The sequence below is a fragment of the Clinocottus analis genome, unplaced genomic scaffold, assembly GCF_023055335.1.
Source record: "Clinocottus analis isolate CAN_PGR_092001 unplaced genomic scaffold, fCliAna1.0.p SCAF_4, whole genome shotgun sequence".
Lineage (NCBI taxonomy): Eukaryota > Metazoa > Chordata > Actinopteri > Perciformes > Cottidae > Clinocottus > Clinocottus analis.
The window spans coordinates 21470791-21491043 of NW_027176153.1; the positions used below are offsets into that span (position 1 = coordinate 21470791).

The 20253-nt window shown below is 41.4% G+C and overlaps 1 protein-coding gene across 1 annotated transcript; it reads left to right on the forward strand.

Annotated features, from left to right (window-relative positions):
* The first annotated feature begins 366 nt into the window (after positions 1-366).
* On the forward strand, positions 367-15616 carry dnmt3ba (DNA (cytosine-5-)-methyltransferase 3 beta, duplicate a). Its single transcript, XM_068597256.1, has 26 exons — positions 367-412; positions 2252-2386; positions 2741-2886; positions 3139-3310; positions 3427-5150; positions 5248-5377; positions 5573-5632; positions 5779-5822; positions 6158-6307; positions 7377-7439; positions 7521-7670; positions 7772-7879; positions 8294-8423; positions 8622-8747; positions 8898-9022; positions 9175-9287; positions 9807-9990; positions 10911-10995; positions 11155-11300; positions 11384-11474; positions 11826-11974; positions 12068-12153; positions 12234-12303; positions 12946-13064; positions 13189-13355; positions 13546-15616. The coding sequence occupies exons 2-25, from the start codon at positions 2263-2265 to the stop codon at positions 13328-13330; spliced, it is 4437 nt and encodes a 1478-aa protein (XP_068453357.1). The 5' UTR covers positions 367-412; positions 2252-2262; the 3' UTR covers positions 13331-13355; positions 13546-15616.
* Positions 15617-20253: the final 4637 nt, after the last annotated feature.

Here is a 20253-nt window from a genome sequence, read left to right on the forward strand (position 1 = left end):
CGTTCGTTTATTTGTTAATGAATGGGTGATAGCAATGTTTCGTGGTTCGTAGGTTTTACACATAAACTGAGCTAACCTTTCCTCAGTCGGCTTTGTGAGCAGACTTTTTTTCTCCGCCCCGAACAACTGAGAATAGGGACGATATATCTTTTTTGCGCAATATTCCACTGCGCTAACACAATTGAGCAACCTGCGCTCGCGTTGACTGATATCGGTTTCATAATCTCGGGACAGTTTAATCGCCACATTACTGGTGCAGGCTGCGAACGGGACCGCCTCCCGCACAGCTCGTCCAATGGCTGACCTCGGTTCATGCTGACGTCACATATGCCGGTCTGCCCTCCGTAAAATGTGCTCCAGGGGGAAGCTAATAGTAAGGAGACACATCTATTTCAATAAGGGACCCAGCGAGGTAAGCTACCGCGAGCTCACTATTGCCAATATGCACAGCCAGCCGAGTATATTCTACTGAGACTTCCTCATATAGAGGCGGTTTGCAGAGGAATATGCCAAGGGCCCTGTTACAGTTCGTATTGTCCTGGTTTGTTGCAAATCCAACCTTCTGCAGGCTCTCAACACAAAGACCGACTGATCAAAACCCACGGCGATAATATATCGGATCGGGAGCCGAGGTGTTTTTTTGTACTTACTAATAATAAATAATGCAATTTGTCTTGTACTTAGTTTAATCGTGCCGGTTGCTGCAATAACGTGCTCATGCGCGGATACTCAGTTGTTACTACTTTGTCTCCGGCTGTTAAGATGTATCACTTTCAGCTACTTGCTCAAACGCAACGTTACAGCGATCAGACCCCTGCCCCGATGTAAAAGCCAGGCAGCAGCATCTGCACCATGCATGTATAATGTGAACTGTTGCAGACAAACACTGACAATAGCAATAAACATGCCGGTCGGCGTGGTAATAACTTTTGGTGCGTTGTGTTTGTTGTTTTCCCCCCGCTGCAAGTAAAGGAACAGGAGGATATTGTGTTAAAAGCTGAAGCTTCCTTGTCAGTGAAAGTTACACACTGGGGGACGTTCGCGGCAAAAAAAAAAAAAAAAAAATGGACAACGCGAGATTTCGTTTACGGCGTCTATAGATTGAGGAGGAAGGGGAGGAGAAACAGCAGCAGCGTGGCTCAAGTATCCTGTTAGTACCACGCTTCAGATCAACTCGATGAAAACGTCAGATACAAACCATCAGACGTAAATGTGAAGAGTATTTGATTGAAAGCACCCAGTCTTTGTCCTCCACAGTTAGACAATAAGGGATTAGAACCACCCACTGACCCAGTCTCACCACTACCCCACCCCTGGAAGCCTGCCATGGGGTAGGAGTCAACACCAGCTTTGGCTTTACTGACAGCCATGTTTTTAGGTTGAACAACAATATGAACATTACATGTCTAATATTTGGAAGAGTATGCGTCACAAAAACAATTCAGAGCATGTATGTCAGGATTTTATGAATGATATGGTTGATTAATGATGGTGGTGATGGGTCACGGAGCCTTTAAACATGAAGTAAATAGTAATATTACAAATAATACCGTTGGCAAAAATATGAAAAGGGTAGTTTTCTCTTTGAGCTCCTTAATGCTTCCACAATCGTGGCACTTAAGCAACCCTGGTCTTACTAAACATGTAAATGCAATACAAAACAACATATTATGATTCTTTCTTATTGCTACCTCCCCTCTTTGTATTGCCCACAGCCGTTAAACTCTGGATATATGCAGTGTTATCTCATCTTATTCCCTAAAAGGAGTTTAAGAAGGAGTTGTGGGAGATGAATGGAGGTGGGTGTGGTGATTCAAATGCAAGGCAATTATTTAATATGATAACATACAGTCTGTAAATGGATAGTAACAAGCAAATACTAAATTTGTCATGTATTTAATTCACACAAATGTATTTAAAACCATGTGTTTTTTCATATAAACCATTTATTTATTGAATTATCAAAAAACATGATATATCTTATTATTTCACAAAATATTTTGGCCATATCACCGAGCTCTTGTGTAAGATAAAACCAAACATGGAGACCTTAACAGACACTTTTAGCAGCAATAATCAGAATTGAATCATCAACGCTGCCATTAGTGGAGCATCAGCTCCACCTCGTAAACCAGAGCGTCCCAACAGTAAACATATAAATGTTGTGATTTTATGTTTTGTGTAGATTTGTAAAATAAATGATAGACATGAAGATGATATAACTATGACGACTATAACGTTTTTTTCTTAGAGAGAAGCAAGATGGCAAGTGCGGTGGTTGTGTCTCCAGAGTCCATCACTGATAAAACCAGCCGCTTCACTCTGCTGACCTGGATCAACAACCTGCTGAAGACAAACTTCAAAGATGTGCGGGAGATGGGTTCAGGTGAATCATCAGCATGAGACGATGTATAACAAAACATCCGTACAGCAGTGCTTTTGTAACTTGTGGCTAAATCTTTTTGTGTTGAAGTACAATTTCACACTTTTGTCTGTATACATATTTTTATAAATCAATCCTATTTCCGTGATATGTTGTTAGTTTACAGACGTATTGCAATCTCATGCTGCTGTTTTCACATGTTTTTTGAGACATTTATTGTGAAGCAGCTATAGGAAACAGCTGAGGGCCCATGTTGTGTTCCTCACTACTATTGGGAAAAAAAGTGTGTACTTCCCTTCATTTGCATAGACAACACTTTCTGAACTGTCTTCATGCGTGTTGTGTGTGATCCCACAGGTGCATGTCACTGTCAGATCATGGACTGGGTTATTCCCGGCTCCGTTGACATGACCAAGGTGAAGCTTGATGCACAAGGTGAGGATGACTGTAAGCACAACTTCAGTCTCCTGCACGAGGCCTTCAGTAAGAGCGGCATCACAAAGGTATGCACTTTTTCAGTTATGTGTCTTGTTTCATATGGTATTTACTGGCGTTTGTTCTTGTAATGTGTTTTTTGTCTGTTGTGCACTGTGAACTTTGTCTGTCGTTGTCTGTATGAGTCTGCTGTTGTCTATGGTGACAAATGAGTTTCCCCACTGGGGATTAATAAAGTTTTCTATCAATCTTTTTAGTTAGACACATGCGCTCTCTCGTAATATTCAACATGTTGTCATGTCTTCTTTGTCTTGGTTTAGGTTATTCCAGTTGAGGAGCTCATTAAAGGGAATTCCAAAATTAACTTTGAGGTCATAAAGTGGTTCAAAGCTTTCTACCTGGAAAATGTGAAAAATGAGGGATACGACCCTGTGAAAGCTCGGGACAGCCAGGATATCAGCCCTATTGTGGTACCTCAGAAATTGCTTGCAGGTAAATTAACATCTTTTATCACTATAATAATAATAATAATAATAAATAATGAATAGTATTACATCAGATTCAGAGTAATTGTGCCCTAACATGTTTTTCCCCTCTTACTTTCTCAGACGGATCTAAATTAAATTCCGAACCGGAGGAGGCGGGCACCGTAAAGACGAACGCTTTCCCCTTCACTGAAAAGTGGAAGGCTAGCTTTGACTGGGCCGACCACAGCGCTCTTGGAGAGGAATACACCTTCTGCCGCTTCTGCAACAAAAACCTGAAGACATGCACCAAAGGCCTTGTCGAACTCAGGCGGCACACGGAAACAAACAAACACGCGAAATGGGTTCGAATTCACACCGGCGTCGACCTGAAAAGCAGTCGCTCCGAGCCGCTGCCCTGCAGCGACGCGGCCGTCCGGTTTATTCACAAGCACTGCCACGCCGGCCCCGCCAAAGGTGCGGATGATTCTCGACTTCTCGCACGCGATAAACTGGGATCGCAGTATCCCGACGACATCGCGTCTGTTTGCCAGCACACTCCGTACTGTGTCTACATTTACGGAGGGTGTTCACTGGGAAAGGATGACACTGTCTCCGTGGTCCTCGTTGGCTTTTTTGATGTCGAAACCTCCAGGCACCGCATCCGATTTCTGGATGCTCTTCAGTCAACGGCCGGCGCAGGAGATCAAACGGCAGCGGCAGTGGTGAAGACCTTGAAGAAATTCGGGTTACGCACAGATAATCTCGCCGCTGTTTATTCTGAGGGTAACGGCGCGGCCTCGAAGCAGATATGCTCACGACTCAGGGAACTGAACCCAAGCATCGTAGCCTTAGGAGGGCTTTACGCCGTCGCTGATGCTGCTTGCCATGCTGGGATTAAGGAGCTCTCCAATCAGACTCAGGAGTTAATGGTAGATATCCACGCTCACTACTCCTCCCGCGCTACCAAGAATGGCCACCTCAAGGCTCTTTTTGGCTACGAAATCAGCGCGGATACTCCATCATTTCATCCCCTCACCAGCTGCCTTACGTTCTGCCTGTTGGTCACAAAAATGTTGGAGCTATGGACAGATCTCCTCATTTACTTCCAGTCTTGCGGCGAGAACGATACAAAAGCCAATTTAATCTGCTCCAGGCTGCAGGATCCTAAAGTCAGGGCGACGTTTATGTTCCTGGAGCAGGCCTTAAAGCCTCTGCACAGCTTCCAGAGGCATCTGCAGACAGAGGAGGGAGCCGCCCGAGGTGATTTGCTGCAAATCCTAGAACAGAGCAGTAGCCTGCTGTGCACCTACACCTCCTACTTCCTTCAACCATATGCTGCTGCTCGCTTCCTCAAAGAACAGGATGCCCAAATCCTTAAAAACAGGAGGTTCTACCTGTCGAGCCCCGAACTCAGTCTGGGTGGGAAAGCTGTGGAAGACTTCCTGAACGAGTCCGAGGCTACAGATGCGCTGCCGCTCCTAAAAGAGGAGGCGCTGTCTTTCTACATTGCACTCACGGGTTGCATCGCAAAGGAGCTGCCTCTAAGTGACGAGGCGCTACGTAGCATAGCCCAGCTGCTGAAGCCCCAGAGCAGAGGGAAGGTGGCTGGGAAAGTGGCAGAGGAGCTCGGGACCAAGCTGGAAATCTGCGCCTCCCCCGAGGAGGTCAGGCGGCTCGCGAGTGAATTCCTCGACTATCAGCAAGCGGAGGACGGAGCGAAAGACGACTCCAAAGTGGTTTCATTGGAAAAACACTGGGCCAGCGTTCTGAAGGACCTCAATCCGACGTCAATCTTCAGAAAGCTCGTCCTGACACTGTTGTGTCTTCCATGTCCTCCCCGAGAGGCTCAGCAGGTTTTTACTCAGGTGTGTAAAACGGAGGAGCCGTATCTGTGTTTGTGTTTAGTTTTCACCACTTTAATCTAATTAATTCGCTGCACTTGTTCTGTATTTCCTGTCACAGGCCCTGGAGAATAAAGACGCTGCAATGTTTTCTGAGAATGAGGCCTTACCAGAGAGCGAGTCGGACCTCACGTCCGACAGCGTTCTCTCCGACCACGCCAGCAAGAAAACCTCCACAGTTCGCACTGAAGGTAAGATGAACGATGATCCATCAAGTGAAGAACTTCACATCTAACTTGATTCAACAATGCGATAAACAATCCACCTCTCATGAAAGCAGGATAACGGTTCGCATGATGCACAGGTTATGTGTCGAAGCAGAAGTTTACTAAGACGTAAGTGCAGCCGATCTCCCACGTCGTTAACACTTATATCTGATTTTCTAGAGCTGAATGGCCTCAATGTGGCAGTGAAGCATTGTGAAGTTCGCCTTACAAAGATACCTCGTAAGTAAAGGAAAACCCACGGTAGCGTTCTCACAAGTTTCTTTTGTAATGAGCATCAGGTTCGGGATTCTGTAATCTTTGATATATGTTTTGAAACGGTCTCAACACGAAAACATACTAAAATACTTTCTATTTCCATTCCAAAGAAAATGCCGTTACAGCTGGAGAGAAGGGCACGATGTGGAAAAAGGTAACAGATTTTCAGAAAACGGGTTATAAAGGGTTATAAAAGCCGGATCTCTCATGAAAAATTCATTATTTCACCATATCTCACCTTCAGCTATACACTCACAACTGCACTAACACAAGGACAACACAGAAACATGTATGTTTGCACATTTTTTGCACATTTGGCGTTTTTTTTCCCTCTTACACTAAGCGTCCTTTTGCCCTTTACTTACCTCCTTCATGGTCTTCATTGATCCTTTATCAAGGGCAGACTGCCCCTATACGAAAGTGTGTGTGTGTGTGTGTGTTGCATGTGCATGGTATTTGAGTGTGTAATGGGAGTGTGTTGTCTCTCAGATGGATGTTAGGGGAGGTTATGGCCGGGAGAACAGCTTGCGCCAGAAGCCACAGGCCCGTACAGTGTTTCAGGCTGGTGCGAGCGCCCGGTCCACCCCCGAAGGTGTTGATAAGGACAGCAAAAAGTGTCCGGAGTCCCAAGATGAGGTGGTAGGTGTATTCAAGTGTACTACCAGAATACCCCTGGGCCTGTCCTCTCTGCCTGCTGACATGAGCATCGGCTTTCTTCATTACTACGCTTGCTAGCATTTGGTCCAATCTGAGTCCTCAATAGAGATCTAAAACACCTCAGGTAGCCTTAAAATACACATATAGATGCATTCATTGTTTTATTTTATGTTACATTTAACATCAAATGAAAGCACAGCTGTCAAACGAGGTTTTCTTGTTTGATATTGCATTTCATCAGTTTGATTACTCGTTATGTTTCAGTACAGGGACGCCGCTGTGAACGAAAGCAGTTCATATCTTAACAATGACGAAGGGCCGCTTTGCTTCTTTCCTCCACTTCTCCTCCTTCAAAAACAATTATGTCGTTATTTGGTGGTAAATTTTGAACTTCTTTCCCATCAAGTGCTGCAGTCAGGATCTTTCGGAGGCTGTAGCTGCCTCAGGTTTTGAAGCAAGTGAAGGTGCTGGTATCATATGAAACTAGACGACTTGATGAATCCAGCCGGGGGGCTGGACAACGCTTCAAAGTTAAGCAACGATGTTGGTGAAGGACAACTGGCACGGCAATTTGTGAAGGCGTCCCTTGACCTCAACTCAAGATACCTGAATATCTGAGAAGCTCGCCATCCAATTGCCAAACAATGCAAACCCCAAAATCAACCAAATCACAGCATTACTTTTTGTCGCCGGTGTTCCTCGAGGCCTTGGTGTCGCAATGTGGTATTTTGATGGGATTTGTAACGTTCAACACAAAAATTGTTGCAACGATTTATATTTCACAACATTGGATGTTCATCTTATACTTCTATGATTCTGTTCCAAGCCCTTTTTGCACTTTCTGGCTTATGGCATTTTCTGGCTTATTTCACACACTCCTCAAATTCAAGTTTCCAGCTTTCAGGTGATACCACATCTATGTGGCAGAAAGTGTTGATCTGCTTTCTTCTCCTGAAGACCACCGGCACCCTCTAAAAAAGACCACGACGCATTAAAGTGGGCGTCTTAGGGTAAAATGTTTGACTCTGTTTTAAATGTGTTTGACTCTCAGGCAGAAGAGACGTCGCCGCGCAACAAATCCACACCGAGAGGACGACGGAAACAGGCCTACCAGGTAACACAACAGTTGCAAGAGAAAAGCCCACAATACGGTTGCCGATCAAACATAACGTCATATTTTTTTGGACATCTGCAGGATGGCAAAGGGTTCCAAACCGGGGAGCTGGTGTGGGGGAAAGTGAAAGGCTTCTCCTGGTGGCCCGGGATGGTGATGCCCTGGAAAACAAAGTCGTCTCCCCCGGGGATGCGCAGGGTGGAGTGGTTCGGAGACGGGATGTTCTCAGAGGTACGAAGTGCGGTTGATGTGCTCGAGCATCGGCAAACACCTCCACACGTTGTTGAGTCCGAGTTTAACATCATCATCATCATCATCGCTTTCTTTTCCAGATCTACACGGAGGGTCTGGTGGCGTTTAGGAACTTCACTAAGTGCTTCTGCAAAAATTCCTTTGCCAGCTTGCCCGTCTACAAGGAAGCCATCTTCCAGATCCTTGAGGTAAGAAACCAAGATTTATTATTTTAGTATTTGAATCTCTAAAACGTTTCCATCTATTTCAAATGTTTTTATATTGATTATTTCTTATCTCACTCTTATTATCTCTGTTAAAAGGTCATTTCAGCTTCATCAGACAAGCAACAACCATCAGAGGAGACAAATATGTTTGCTGCAGAGTCTATTTATCTATTTTGTACTTTATATTGGATGCAATCAATATAATTGCATCCAAAAGGACCGAACTGAACACTTATTAAAACAGCTTGTGGAAATGGATTATTAAAAACCATAATCCGTTTTCAAACAGCCGAGCGGCCATTTTGCTCTCTCGATAGTAACACCGTCTCTTTTGCAAACATTTCTGAAGTTACATGTGTTGAATGTGCTGACTCAGGAAGTGTTTGCACTCTTCAGTTGGCGAGTGAGCGCTGTGGGAAGTCTTTTGCTGAGGCGCAAGGAAACAAAGAAAAAGAGCTGAAGATGATGCAGGACTGGGCTTTTGAAGGATTTCTGCCGTCCGGACCTGAACAATTTGCACCTCTTGGTACGTGAACATTCATAAACATTTACTTACTTATTAATGACTGGATGTACAGAACGCCGCAGAGAGTAGACTGTATGTATTAAGATTTTAGCAATAAACCCCAAATGAGTTGTTTGTAGATGTTTTTCTTCTTGAACTAATTTTTCCCGTTGAAGCTTTTTAAATCTCAAAACATGACATCTTCTCTTTGTCTTCAAGATTCGGCTTCACATCAGGATTCTTCTACATCTGACTCCACGATGTCTGACAACCCGCCTCCAGCAAAGAGGAAATATATTTTAAAAAATAAGGCGAGCGCAGCACCCATGATCATCTACAACAGGGGTACGTGTTATTTTTGTCCACATTTGATCCACAAATATGGCCACAAACTCTTTTTTTACCAAAGTAAAATCACCTTCTAGATTCAGAGTCATGCTACGTCCTCGTTACCGGTCCGTATATCTGATTCGTGTTCAATATTTTATTTTACAGAAGCAATAAGAGAAATGGTCAAAGAAAAAGGCAAACAGATTTCAGATTTCTGTCTGTCTTGTGGATCCCGCGAGATTGAAGTGCAGCACCCGTTGTTTGAAGGTGGTCTTTGTCTGAAATGCAAGGTAATCTCATCATCTACCTATCTGGCTCTACTGTATCTAGTCCTGCTTTCCTCCTTTCCAGCCCAGTCAGTGAACGTCTCACCGTCTGAATCTCAAACCGCTATTAACAATCAAACAAATGCTGCACATCCACCGCGTGTCACCGCTTGCAGGGGAACTTCTCGGAGACGCTGTATCGCTACGATGAAGACGGCTACCAGTCGTACTGCACGGTGTGCTGCGCCGGCACCGAGGTCATTCTGTGTGGCAACGCCAGCTGCTGCAGGTAAGCACTGTCCAGGTGTCATATTCATGACGATTGGTCATCACTGTAACCGTATAACACCTTGGATTTGATTGAATATTTCAGACCATGATACACAAAACTGAATTAATAAATTATGCCCGGCCTTATTGTAAAATTATAGAGATCTTGAATTCGACACAGATACCACGACGATGCTTTTTCTTTTGTTTTAATGAAACCTCAGAGCCGAATTAGGAGACCAATTAGCTTGTTTATGATGTAAATAAGGCTGCAGAATCACTTATTGATAACCTAATAACCTTAATAATGTATTTTAAATCACTTCTTAAAACTCATTTTTATAGAATTGCTTTTTAAGTTTTTGTGATCAATTCTGCAGTTATCTTGTTTCCATGATTTTGTTTGTATATTTTATACATTTGTTTGTTTTCTACTGTTCTTCTAGGCTTTTTGTTTGGTTTGGTTGCGTTCAATGCTTTTTTGGTATGGTCTTTTTTGTCTGCACGGTTATAATATTCTGTTCTCTGTCTGTAACAGGTGTTTCTGTAAGGACTGCATGGAAATCCTGGTGGGCCCGGGAACCTTCGACAAGCTGAAAGAAATCGATCCGTGGAGCTGCTACATGTGCAAGCCGTCGCAGTGCGACGGAAACCTCAAACTCAGACCGGACTGGAGCGTCAAAGTTCAGGACTTCTTTGCCAACAACAGCGCCCTGGCCTTCGTACGTACCGCACGTTATTCTCTTTGCATTTCTAGTTCAAATGTTGGTTCATAAAACACTGCATCATAAAACAGTGACTAAAGACAATCACAGTGTCAGAGTCCAAGGAGACTTTTTTTTTAATGTCAACCAACAGCCCAAAAAACAAGAAATGTTCAGGCTTAAAATTTATAGCAAACATCGGGTGTGATTGTTTAATAAATGACAATTTAGTTGATTCTAAAAAATAGTTGCCATTTCATTTTATGCCGAAATAATGAATCAACTAATTGAAGGGAAAAAACACAACATCTAGTGACACGTTTAGGTAGTTGTCCTTGTCCAGTTATGATTCATCATATTAATAAAGTCAATAATCATGTTAAAAGTCACACTTTTACACAAACACAATAATAAATGTACAGCTGATTTAACACGTTTTAGCTACATTACAACTGTCTCTTGCTGGATGCTGTAATTTAACCCCAAATTATTTCCAATGCGTGTGTTTATTGGATGTATTTATTTAGCAAAGTCTTCGACCAAAAATGTATCCGTTAAAAAAAAAAAAAAATCACTTTTAAAAGATATTTTGATCGTAACTATGAACATCCAGCATGATGTGAGCCAGATTCCCCAAAAATGCCTCCTGGGGCGTCAATAAGACACCTTTTTGGAAAGATTAGGACCTAAAGAATCAAAATCTGCAACAAAAATCACAATAAAACAAAGTTTTGGCCTGTTAGGAAGGAGTTTCAGTCAAAAAACTGGGTCGCTTGGTTCAAAAATGGAAAAATTACGTATTTTATGCCAAAAGATTGTCTGAATGGGGCATGCTGGGACTTAAAATGGCCGCAGGAAGGATTTTCACATACTGTTTCCAAAAGGTTGACTACTTGCTGCAGTGGGACTCAAAGTACTGTTTGTTTTTCTTCTCACAGGAGCCTCACAGAGTTTACCCCTCCATCCCTGCTGACCAGCGTCGACCAATCAGGGTGCTCTCGCTTTTTGACGGCCTTGCGACGGGTTAGTTATCGAGTTGTGTGTCAATCTTGTTTGTTAGACAAAGTCCTCTTCAAGTCAGACAGTTACACAAATCAAAACTACAGCTCTAAAGGAGTTAACATTGAACAAAGTGTGTGTTTTCCTCCTCACGATTAACCCGTTTTAACTGCATCCCGACAGGCTACCTGGTGCTCAAAGACCTCGGCTTCAAGATCGAGCGCTACATCGCTTCGGAGATCTGCGACGATTCGATCGCGGTGGGGATGATCAAGCACGAGGGAAAGATCGAATACGTCAACGACGTTCGCACCATCACGAGGAAACACGTGAGTGCGAGCCGGAGCGACGCCCGCGGCCAAAAAGACAACACACAAGCAACGTGAACTCACGGTGAACTCTGTGGTTGCAGGTGGCTGAATGGGGTCCGTTTGATCTCCTGATTGGAGGCAGTCCGTGTAACGACTTGTCGTGCGTCAACCCTCTCCGGAAAGGGTTGTTTGGTACGCGGCTTTCAAACTTCTGTGAAACTTTTGGTAGCTGTTAACTATGGAAGCCCATTTTCGCCACAAAAAAATTGAAAAATTAGGACCAAAAAAAAAAAAATAATAATAATTAGCACCAAAAAAAAGAAAAAGAAGTTAGGACAATAAAAAAAATCAAAAAAAATATATCGACTTTTTTTTTTTTTTTTTGCCTTTTTTTTCCTCGACTTAAAAAAAGGCACAAAAAAAATTCTTTGGTCCGGAATTGGGTTTCCATAGTTAACAAGTAGTTACTGGTGAGATCCTGGGGCACGTCCATGTTTCAGCATCCTTTACACAACGTGTCTTCTCTCTCTGTTCGTCCTGCAGAAGGCACTGGAAGACTCTTTTTCGAGTTCTACCGTCTTCTGACCATGCTGAAGCCCAAGGAGGGCGACGACCGTCCCTTCTTCTGGCTGTTTGAGAACGTGGTTTTCATGAGCGCCCACGATAAATCAGATATCTGCAGATTCCTTGAGGTGATTACTTTGGATGGTGAACGTTTCCTCTCGAGCCCCATGGCAGAAAAACAGTCATCAAGATTTATTCTTTCTTACATTTTTCTCTCTCAGTGTAACCCAATTTTGATCGATGCGGTGAAAGTTAGCCCTGCTCACAGAGCACGCTACTTTTGGGGAAACCTCCCTGGCATGAACAGGTACATAATAATACACGATCACGCGTCCTTTCTTCATGCATGAATGTTCAGTTTACAAGCCCGTCTGCGTTCCTCTTCAGACCTCTCGCCACGTCTCTCGATGACAAAGTGGGCCTCCAGGATTGTTTGGAAGGCGGACGCAAGGCACTGGTAAAAGCATTTAGTTTATTTATTTACAGTGTGAAAGATAGATGATCACCTGACGATTATAGTTATTCTGTTGTTGAAGGAGCCATATATAACCAGGGTACCTGAAGGTCTTCAGTTGCACTCTGTGAGGTATTAACACGTTGAAAAGTGTGGAACCAATTTTGTCTCCCGACCTCCTTTTTCCCTGTGTTTGAGTCATCAATTAATTCCAATACTTGTGTTTATTGTATGTATTTGTTCAGCAAAGTCTTGGGGAAAAAAATGCATATCTGCAAAAAAAAAAAACACTTTTAAAAGATATTTTATTAACATCCAGCATGATGTGAGACAGATTCCCCAAAAAATGCCTCCTCAAGCGGTCAATAAGACACCGTTTTGGAAAGATTGGGACCTAAAGAATCGGAATATGCAACAAAAATCACAATTAAACAAAGTCTTGTCCTGTAAGGAAAGTGTTGTTCGACTCAAAAATGGAAAAATGTTACATATTTTATGCCAAAAGATTATCTGAATCAAGCATGCTGGGACTTAAAATGGCTGCGGGAGGATTTTCGCGCACGGTTTCCAAAAGGTTAAAGGTCTTAAAATGTCCTCAATGTAAGTAGAAACACCCTGATTCGGATACGTCGTCTCTTCCTGCAGTTCGAGAAAGTCCGCACCATCACAACAAAGTCCAACTCGATACGGCAGGGGAAGATGGGTCCGCTCCCCGTCACCATGAACGGCAAAGAGGACTACCTGTGGTGCACCGAGATGGAACAGTAAGGAAAATATCTTCCTCGTAGGCCGCTTCGGGGGTTGTTGTGACCTTGGAGCACATATTCGACGAGTCGATTTTTTTTTTTTTCTTCTTCTTGTAACATTTTCAATCTGAAAATCTTTCAGGATCTTCGGCTTCCCCAAACACTACACAGACGTGAACAACATGGGCCGCTCGCAGAGGCAGAGGGTGCTGGGTCGCTCCTGGAGCGTCCCGGTCATCCGGCACCTCTTCGCCCCGCTGAAGGATTACTTTGAATGTGAATAGCGAGCCGTGAGCAGAACAAACTGCGGTAAACCTTCTGCCTTCAACCCCCCCCCCCCCCCCCCCCCACGCCCTGCATCACTACCCCCTTCAAACTCAAGTCTTTTTTATAACATGTTAGGAAATTTCCTGTAGAATTTACTGTTTTGACTCGTAGTGTTTACTCATCACCAGCAGGCACTGACACTTTTCAGTTATTTTTTTCTCCTCCTCCCCAGGTTCCCTGTGATAAACGATGGTGCTGTGATCAAACAATACTTTTGCTCCGAACATTGGCCTGAATCACGAAGCGAGAGCAGACGGTTAACCGGAGATCTTTGGGCTCAATTTCAGGTTTTCCAGTACCACAAAGCTGGTTCTTTCCTTTTTTTTTCGGGGTAAGATCAGCTCCATTACTGACCAATCCGGTGAGTTAAGCTGAGTCGTTCCTTCGGGATCCTGACATCAACCGCTGAATGTGCAACGATCAATAAAGTTGCAATGGAGACGTTTTATAGACCGTTAGAAGCACTTTGACTACCACGACTGTTAAAATGAATAATTATGATTAATCTCAGCGGTGGCAGCAGGAAGTTTACTTTAACTTATTTTAACTCAATCAATCCATAGTTGTTGTGTTGTTTTTTTTAATCATTGGACAAAACGTCTTCACATTTGGACGTTGTTTCTAATATTTCTACAACATCAGTGAAGCCAAAGAGAGCCGTTGAACTTGCTTCGTGGTTCAGGCCGCAGGTCTCTACCTCATCACTGATCTACTGTTAAACATCTGTAGTAACTTTTTTATCTTGTTTTTAACGTACGAATAGGAAATATGTGCGTGTGATCTGTATTTTTTTTGTTTTATCGCATAATCCTACCAGTGATTTTAGGTCTGATCTAATCATATTCATCATTAGCTGTGGTGAATTTTTTATTAGCCATTTTTTAAAATCTGTTTTTGTACATTTGTATTGAAATGACATTCATCTCACTGTGGTGGTCCGGTGATTTTGCCCGAAACATTACCTCACTGATTTTTGCATCGGTGCTAACGTTTGATCTTCTTTAAGATCTTGCTATTTATACCAAAAAAAAATATGTTCTGCGTACTTCTTTGAGAGCAAACAATTGTGAGTATTAATATTTCAACTTGAGTGTCTTCAATAATACTGTAATAAGGACAAGACTGCAGAGGTCTGACTTAAACGAGACGTAGTAAACTTGCAGTAAAAGGATCATACTGATGATTTTGCACATTTCCTCCCTTCACAAAGTTGTATCACTATAAAACAAAAAAAGGGCAAACATATTTCACAGTGAATCCTAATCCTGTTTTGTTTGAGAACCAACGTTTAAGACCTTTTACTATCCTTTCATGAGACAAAGATCAAGACGTATCTTCCTCAGGTTCTCGCTGTGAGAACAAGATACAAATTAAAAGTTACTTTGACTATAGATACAGTAATAATTATGTTTTAGTAACAATGTGAGAAAAAGCCCCAATGAAGAGGGAGAACTGTAGGAATGTAAAAAAAAACAATGAATGAGAAATACACAAATAAATAATGAATGAAAAAGAAACAATTAAATAAAATATATATATTAAAAAAAAGAAATCCCAAGAATTGGAGAACAAGTGTAGAAATTAAGAAAAAAAAGGATTGAAATCTGGACCATAATCAATACTATTATTGAATATAATAAGCATTCAGAAGCCTTTCTTCATCCCCAACAACTTAAAACAAAGCTGCAAGCCTTAAACTTGATGGAAACAGTTAGTTTTTTAGTAATAAACTATTAGGACTAAGTATTCTTCAGAATAATTGTAAACATAAATGTTTTTTGATGTTGAACCGTTAGTTGGACAAAAACAAGACATTGGCAGCTTTTGTATGATGTGCAGTGTCCGGATGTTTCATCAAACAAACCATTTAGCCATTAATCAAGAAATGAATCGGAAGATTAAAGCAGTAATGAATGTTTTCCGGTATTTTCTGCTATAATCACAGTAAGAACTTTTCTAACATGATTTGTAACAGCAAAAAACACGCTGTGGTCCTTTTAATCTCAGTGAGACATGAACCATTAGTTTGCATGATGGTCATAGCTGTACTTTTGATTTCTTTATATTAATCTTTCTTTGAAAACATTGACAGTATTGTTCAGGTGTTACGATGTAACGCTCCACTGAAAGTTCATGTTTTGGTGTTGTTTGAATCACTGTTAGTTTCGCGGTGGTTGGCCACACGTCACTGTGCTGCATCTGTTCTCTGCGTGTTGTGCAGTTACACACACACACACACACACACACACACACACACGTATGACGGACAGGCCTGATGCGGTCCACACCTTTACCTCACTGCTTGTTTGTTGGGGACTTTTGATTCCTGATGGTGCTACGCTAACAGTGCTAACTTCGCATGTACAGTTTGGGTTTGCCTTTTTTTTTTTGTCCTCTGCGTTTTATTGGCAGCAGAGAACACTGATTTTTGTTTTCTTGTAGGTTGTTGTGCTCTGTGTTGAATGTTTATTTGTTTCAGTGAAATGACAAAGTGATATAGAGAAGTGCGATGTAAAGCCCTGTTCATTGATGAAAAAAAAATACCTTTGTAATATTATACTCAAGACATAATTGGTAGTTGAAGACATCTCTTTTTTTCTTATTTTTCATTTTGACTTGTTTTATTGCTTTGAGGTGACTAATTAAATACATACATTCAGGATCAAGTGACCTGGACGCCCCGCCCCCTTTGGGGGAAAAAAAAACATTATATTCATGTAGATTAGTCCAACGTAATGGAGATGATTAGGAACTTAAATTCAATTGAATGATGATGCAAATAAAATCTGAGCTGATTCATTTCTTGCTTCTTTATATCAATGTTTTATACGACCACAGACCATATAAAGCGTTATGACAGAAAGCCCCTTCATTACTCCACGAGAGGTCAACATGGTCTTCCATGATGCTGCAGTGTAGTTTTGGGACGAGGTGGAAGAGAATCAGTGGCTTCATGTTGAGCTCATCAGCCTTCTGTGGAACGATATTCTGGCACAGCAACATCGGTCACGCCGCTGAGATATGAAGACCACCTGAACAGATCTGTCAGTAGTGGGTATTAGTAATATATTTTTATATATATATATATATATATATAATTATTTAGATAAACAACTGCCAGTCGAGTAGATTCGTAGAAGCTTGCATTGGTGGAAGAAATATTCATATAGTTTGCACTCTAGCTTTAGGATTCAGGAGTTGTTTGTGCTAAATAATATTTTTGGACGGTCTTAGAGCATAAGCCTAACATGAATTTAGAAAATGAGTTTAGTTCACCTTTAATCCATGAGAATATCCTAATGAATTAGTTGTTTTTTCATTTAAAAACAAAGTAACAGTTTACAAATGTGTACAGTGGAGTAAAATATACAACATTTGCTTCCGTGATGTTGTGGAGCAAGAGAACAAAGTAGCATAAAATTGCATTTGAATATGAAGTATGAAGTACAAGTACCTCAACATGCAGTACTTAGGAGTAGTTGTACTTTACGTTCCACCACTGGAAGTTTATCAAACTGTTTCCACAATAATCCAAGTGACAAATGAGGAGCACAATTTGAAGTAAACAGAATATTTTGGGTTACATTTTTACATATCAACACCTGTGGAGTGTTTTGAGTCTGTCCTGCTTATCTAATTACGTTTCAGCGCTTGTTCCTGCTTTACTTTTCAAACCTCAGTCAATAACATGTCGTATAGATGGAATTTTTCCATAGTCTTTATTAAAATAAACATTTTTATTTTCCAGTAAACAGTCATTTTGAAACGGATGATATTTCCCAGGGTTTCAGTCTCCTTTCCATGTGAGAAGGAGTGGGACTCTGGTTCGTTGGTTTTACATCAACTTGTGTGGCTCCAGGCACTTCCTTTCCCTCCTGAACCAGTCGCATCACCTCCGCAAAGGACAGCTGCTTGACCTCCGCCTGTGCAGATGGTTCTGCCGTCTGGTTTTTACTGATTTCAGAGTCTGAAAGTGTCAGCTGGTCCAGCTGCTCGACACCACAATCTATCGGAGGCGCACAAGGAGAAGCAGAGCGCCAGTGTTTGTAGCCCGTCCGGTCTATGGGCTCCACGAACCTGCAAATGGCAGACACGGCTTCATTTTCTTTAGTTTTGTAACATTACAATTCATCATTAAAATCATGATGTAAGAACATCATATATAATGCAGTACAATTACTATTGCAAGGTACTTATACATTAAGTATTTCTGTGTTCTGCCACTTCATACTTCCACTACAGCAGAGGTAAAAATGTTACTGTTTACGTCACTGCATTTATTTGAGAGTTACTTACCACACTCAGATTGAAAAATACAAAATATAATCCTATCATGATGTTACAGTAACAATACCCAATTGATCCCCATTCTCACGCTACTCATTTGGGTGAAGTGGGGCATAGCGCCATCTGCTGGCAGCAGAAAGAGGTTTGGCTTTAATAGTGCATAAGTAATTTATACATTTAGATAATATCAGTACTTAAATATTCGTGCTGATCAGGAAGACCTTGTGTGCAAATGGAGAGCCGAGCAGTATAACAGCAAGTCGAGGAGTAACAGTAAGCAATAACCTGAATTATCACCTTAATTTAGTTAAATTGTGAAATACGGGATTATGTCTCATTGTAAAAGGCGCAATTTGCATCTTTGCAATAGCAGATGCCACATTTACATCCGAAAACCCTTGCAACTAATGCTTATTTCAGCTAACTAATGCTTATTTTAGCTGCTTGATTAATGTTTTGGTTTGTTCAGAAAATAGTGAAAAAAAAATCCCTCCAAGCTCAAGTGATGTATTTAAAATATGATGTATTTAATTGAGACAATGACAATACTTAAAAATGAAAAGTAGCTTGACCAATGTCACCTTTTGTATCGTAAATTACAGAAATCATTTTATTTACTTAATATTTCAGCTGTACTTGAAACAACGTTATTTTGCTGGGTAGTTTATACGTTAAGTCTAGTTTAATTTGTGATAACGTCATTTTAAAAGCTATTTATTTGTTTGGTGTGCACAACTCTTAATTTGTAAAGTAAATAAATAAATACAATGCCATTTAGGTTTAGACAAAAACGTAATATTTCCCCCCGAAATGTCGTCATAAGTACACTTGGACTACCTCACATGTGAACTTACGTGCAATGCTTGAGTAAATGTACATGAATACATGCACAGGTGCCACATACCTGTTGTAGAAGAAGAGTTTCAGGTCCAGCAGGTCGCTTTTCTCGCTGCTGCTGTTACACGTGTTGACTTCCTTCACTCCGTCCTGAAACCGCCGATCAGCCTCGAAGTCAAAAGAATGAAATCTCAAGAAAACGGACTCCATCTAACCGCTGATTTAACGTTAATTTACCTGGAGCAGAGAACCACTTCCGGGTTTGTCTTCTTCTCGTGTTTACAAACCAACAGAAGGGAACACAGCTGAGCAAAAAGGCAGAGCCGCAGCTGCAGCGCCACCGCAGGTATGATATGGTACTGCAACGTGTCACAAGAAGTATACAGAAAGTGGTAATACCACAGTGTAAACGTACTCTGTTGCAAGTTCTGCAATTAGTACAAATCCACAAGTAAGTGAGAGTGTTAAATTATTTTGTATATTACTGTATTTGTAGATGCATTAACATGTAAAGCTGGAGCTGGTAAGGGAGAAGCTAATTTTACTAAATATACTGTTTGGTAGTTTAATTGAAAAAAAAAGAGAATCATTATTGTAATTATTTTGTATATTATTGTATTTATATACTTTTTTGTTTCTACTTAAAAGTTTTCGATCGTAGTCCTGTGTATGTTCCAGAAAACCATAAATATGACTGTAGTTCATAGGCGAGTGGCAATAATGTAAACATTGACATACTTCTATGCAATCTTTGCAAAATAATGGTATAATTATTCGCTGTATTTCATTAAACACTCTAATTCATGTATATTTATAAATATTACATTTATTTTATTAATTTCAGAAAAGTTGTTTACTGTCCAATTGTATGTGTTTTAGCCCTATTTTCACTAATCCTGTGAGTTATGTTAACTTAAAGACTATCCACTTGACTTAACCCACAATGTGTGTGTGTGTGTGTGTGTGTGTGTGTGTGTGTGTGTGCGTGCGTGCGTGCGTGTGTGTAATGGAGACAAAAGAGGGGGATCACGTGTCCTTGACGACAGCCGGCGAGCTGCCAGCTGCCGTTGAGCGGTAACAAAATATTTCAGCTTAAAAAAAATCTGAGCTTCCATCTCACACTATCAATATTTAATATCCAGGTGTATCACAAAGTTACAAAACAAAATTCTACATTTTCAATGTGCTTGCTGCAGGTTTTTTTTAGAGACAGTGAAAGTCAACAGTCACACAATCAGAGAGAGAGAGAGAGAGAGAGAGAGAGAGAGAGAGAGAGAGAGAGAGAGAGAGAGAGAGAGAGAGAGAGAGAGAGAGAGAGAGGAGAGAGAGAGAGAGAGAGACAGAGAGAGAGAGAGAGAGAGAGAGAGAGAGAGAGAGAGAGAGAGAGAGAGAGAGAGAGAGAGAGAGGGAGAGAGAGAGAGACAGAGAGAGAGAGAGAGAGCGGGAGAAAGGATGGATCATGCTCCTGACAAGCGAGGGAATCTTATCTCGTTAACTACTTAGCAGTTTTGAGCATGTGACGTAACAGCCTGAAGTCTCCCTCCTGAAGCAGCCGATCACTGCAGCGTAAACAAGTATCTGCACATTTCAGGGTGAGGGGTGACTGTGAAGGCATACATGGAGATGAAATGATCTCATTACATCGTCCTGTTATTGAAATTTTAGATGTTTATTCAATAAAACAAGGATCAATACAACAAAGATAAAACAAAGTTAATTTGCAGTTTTTTATATAATCAAGTTTAAAGTTGTAAAT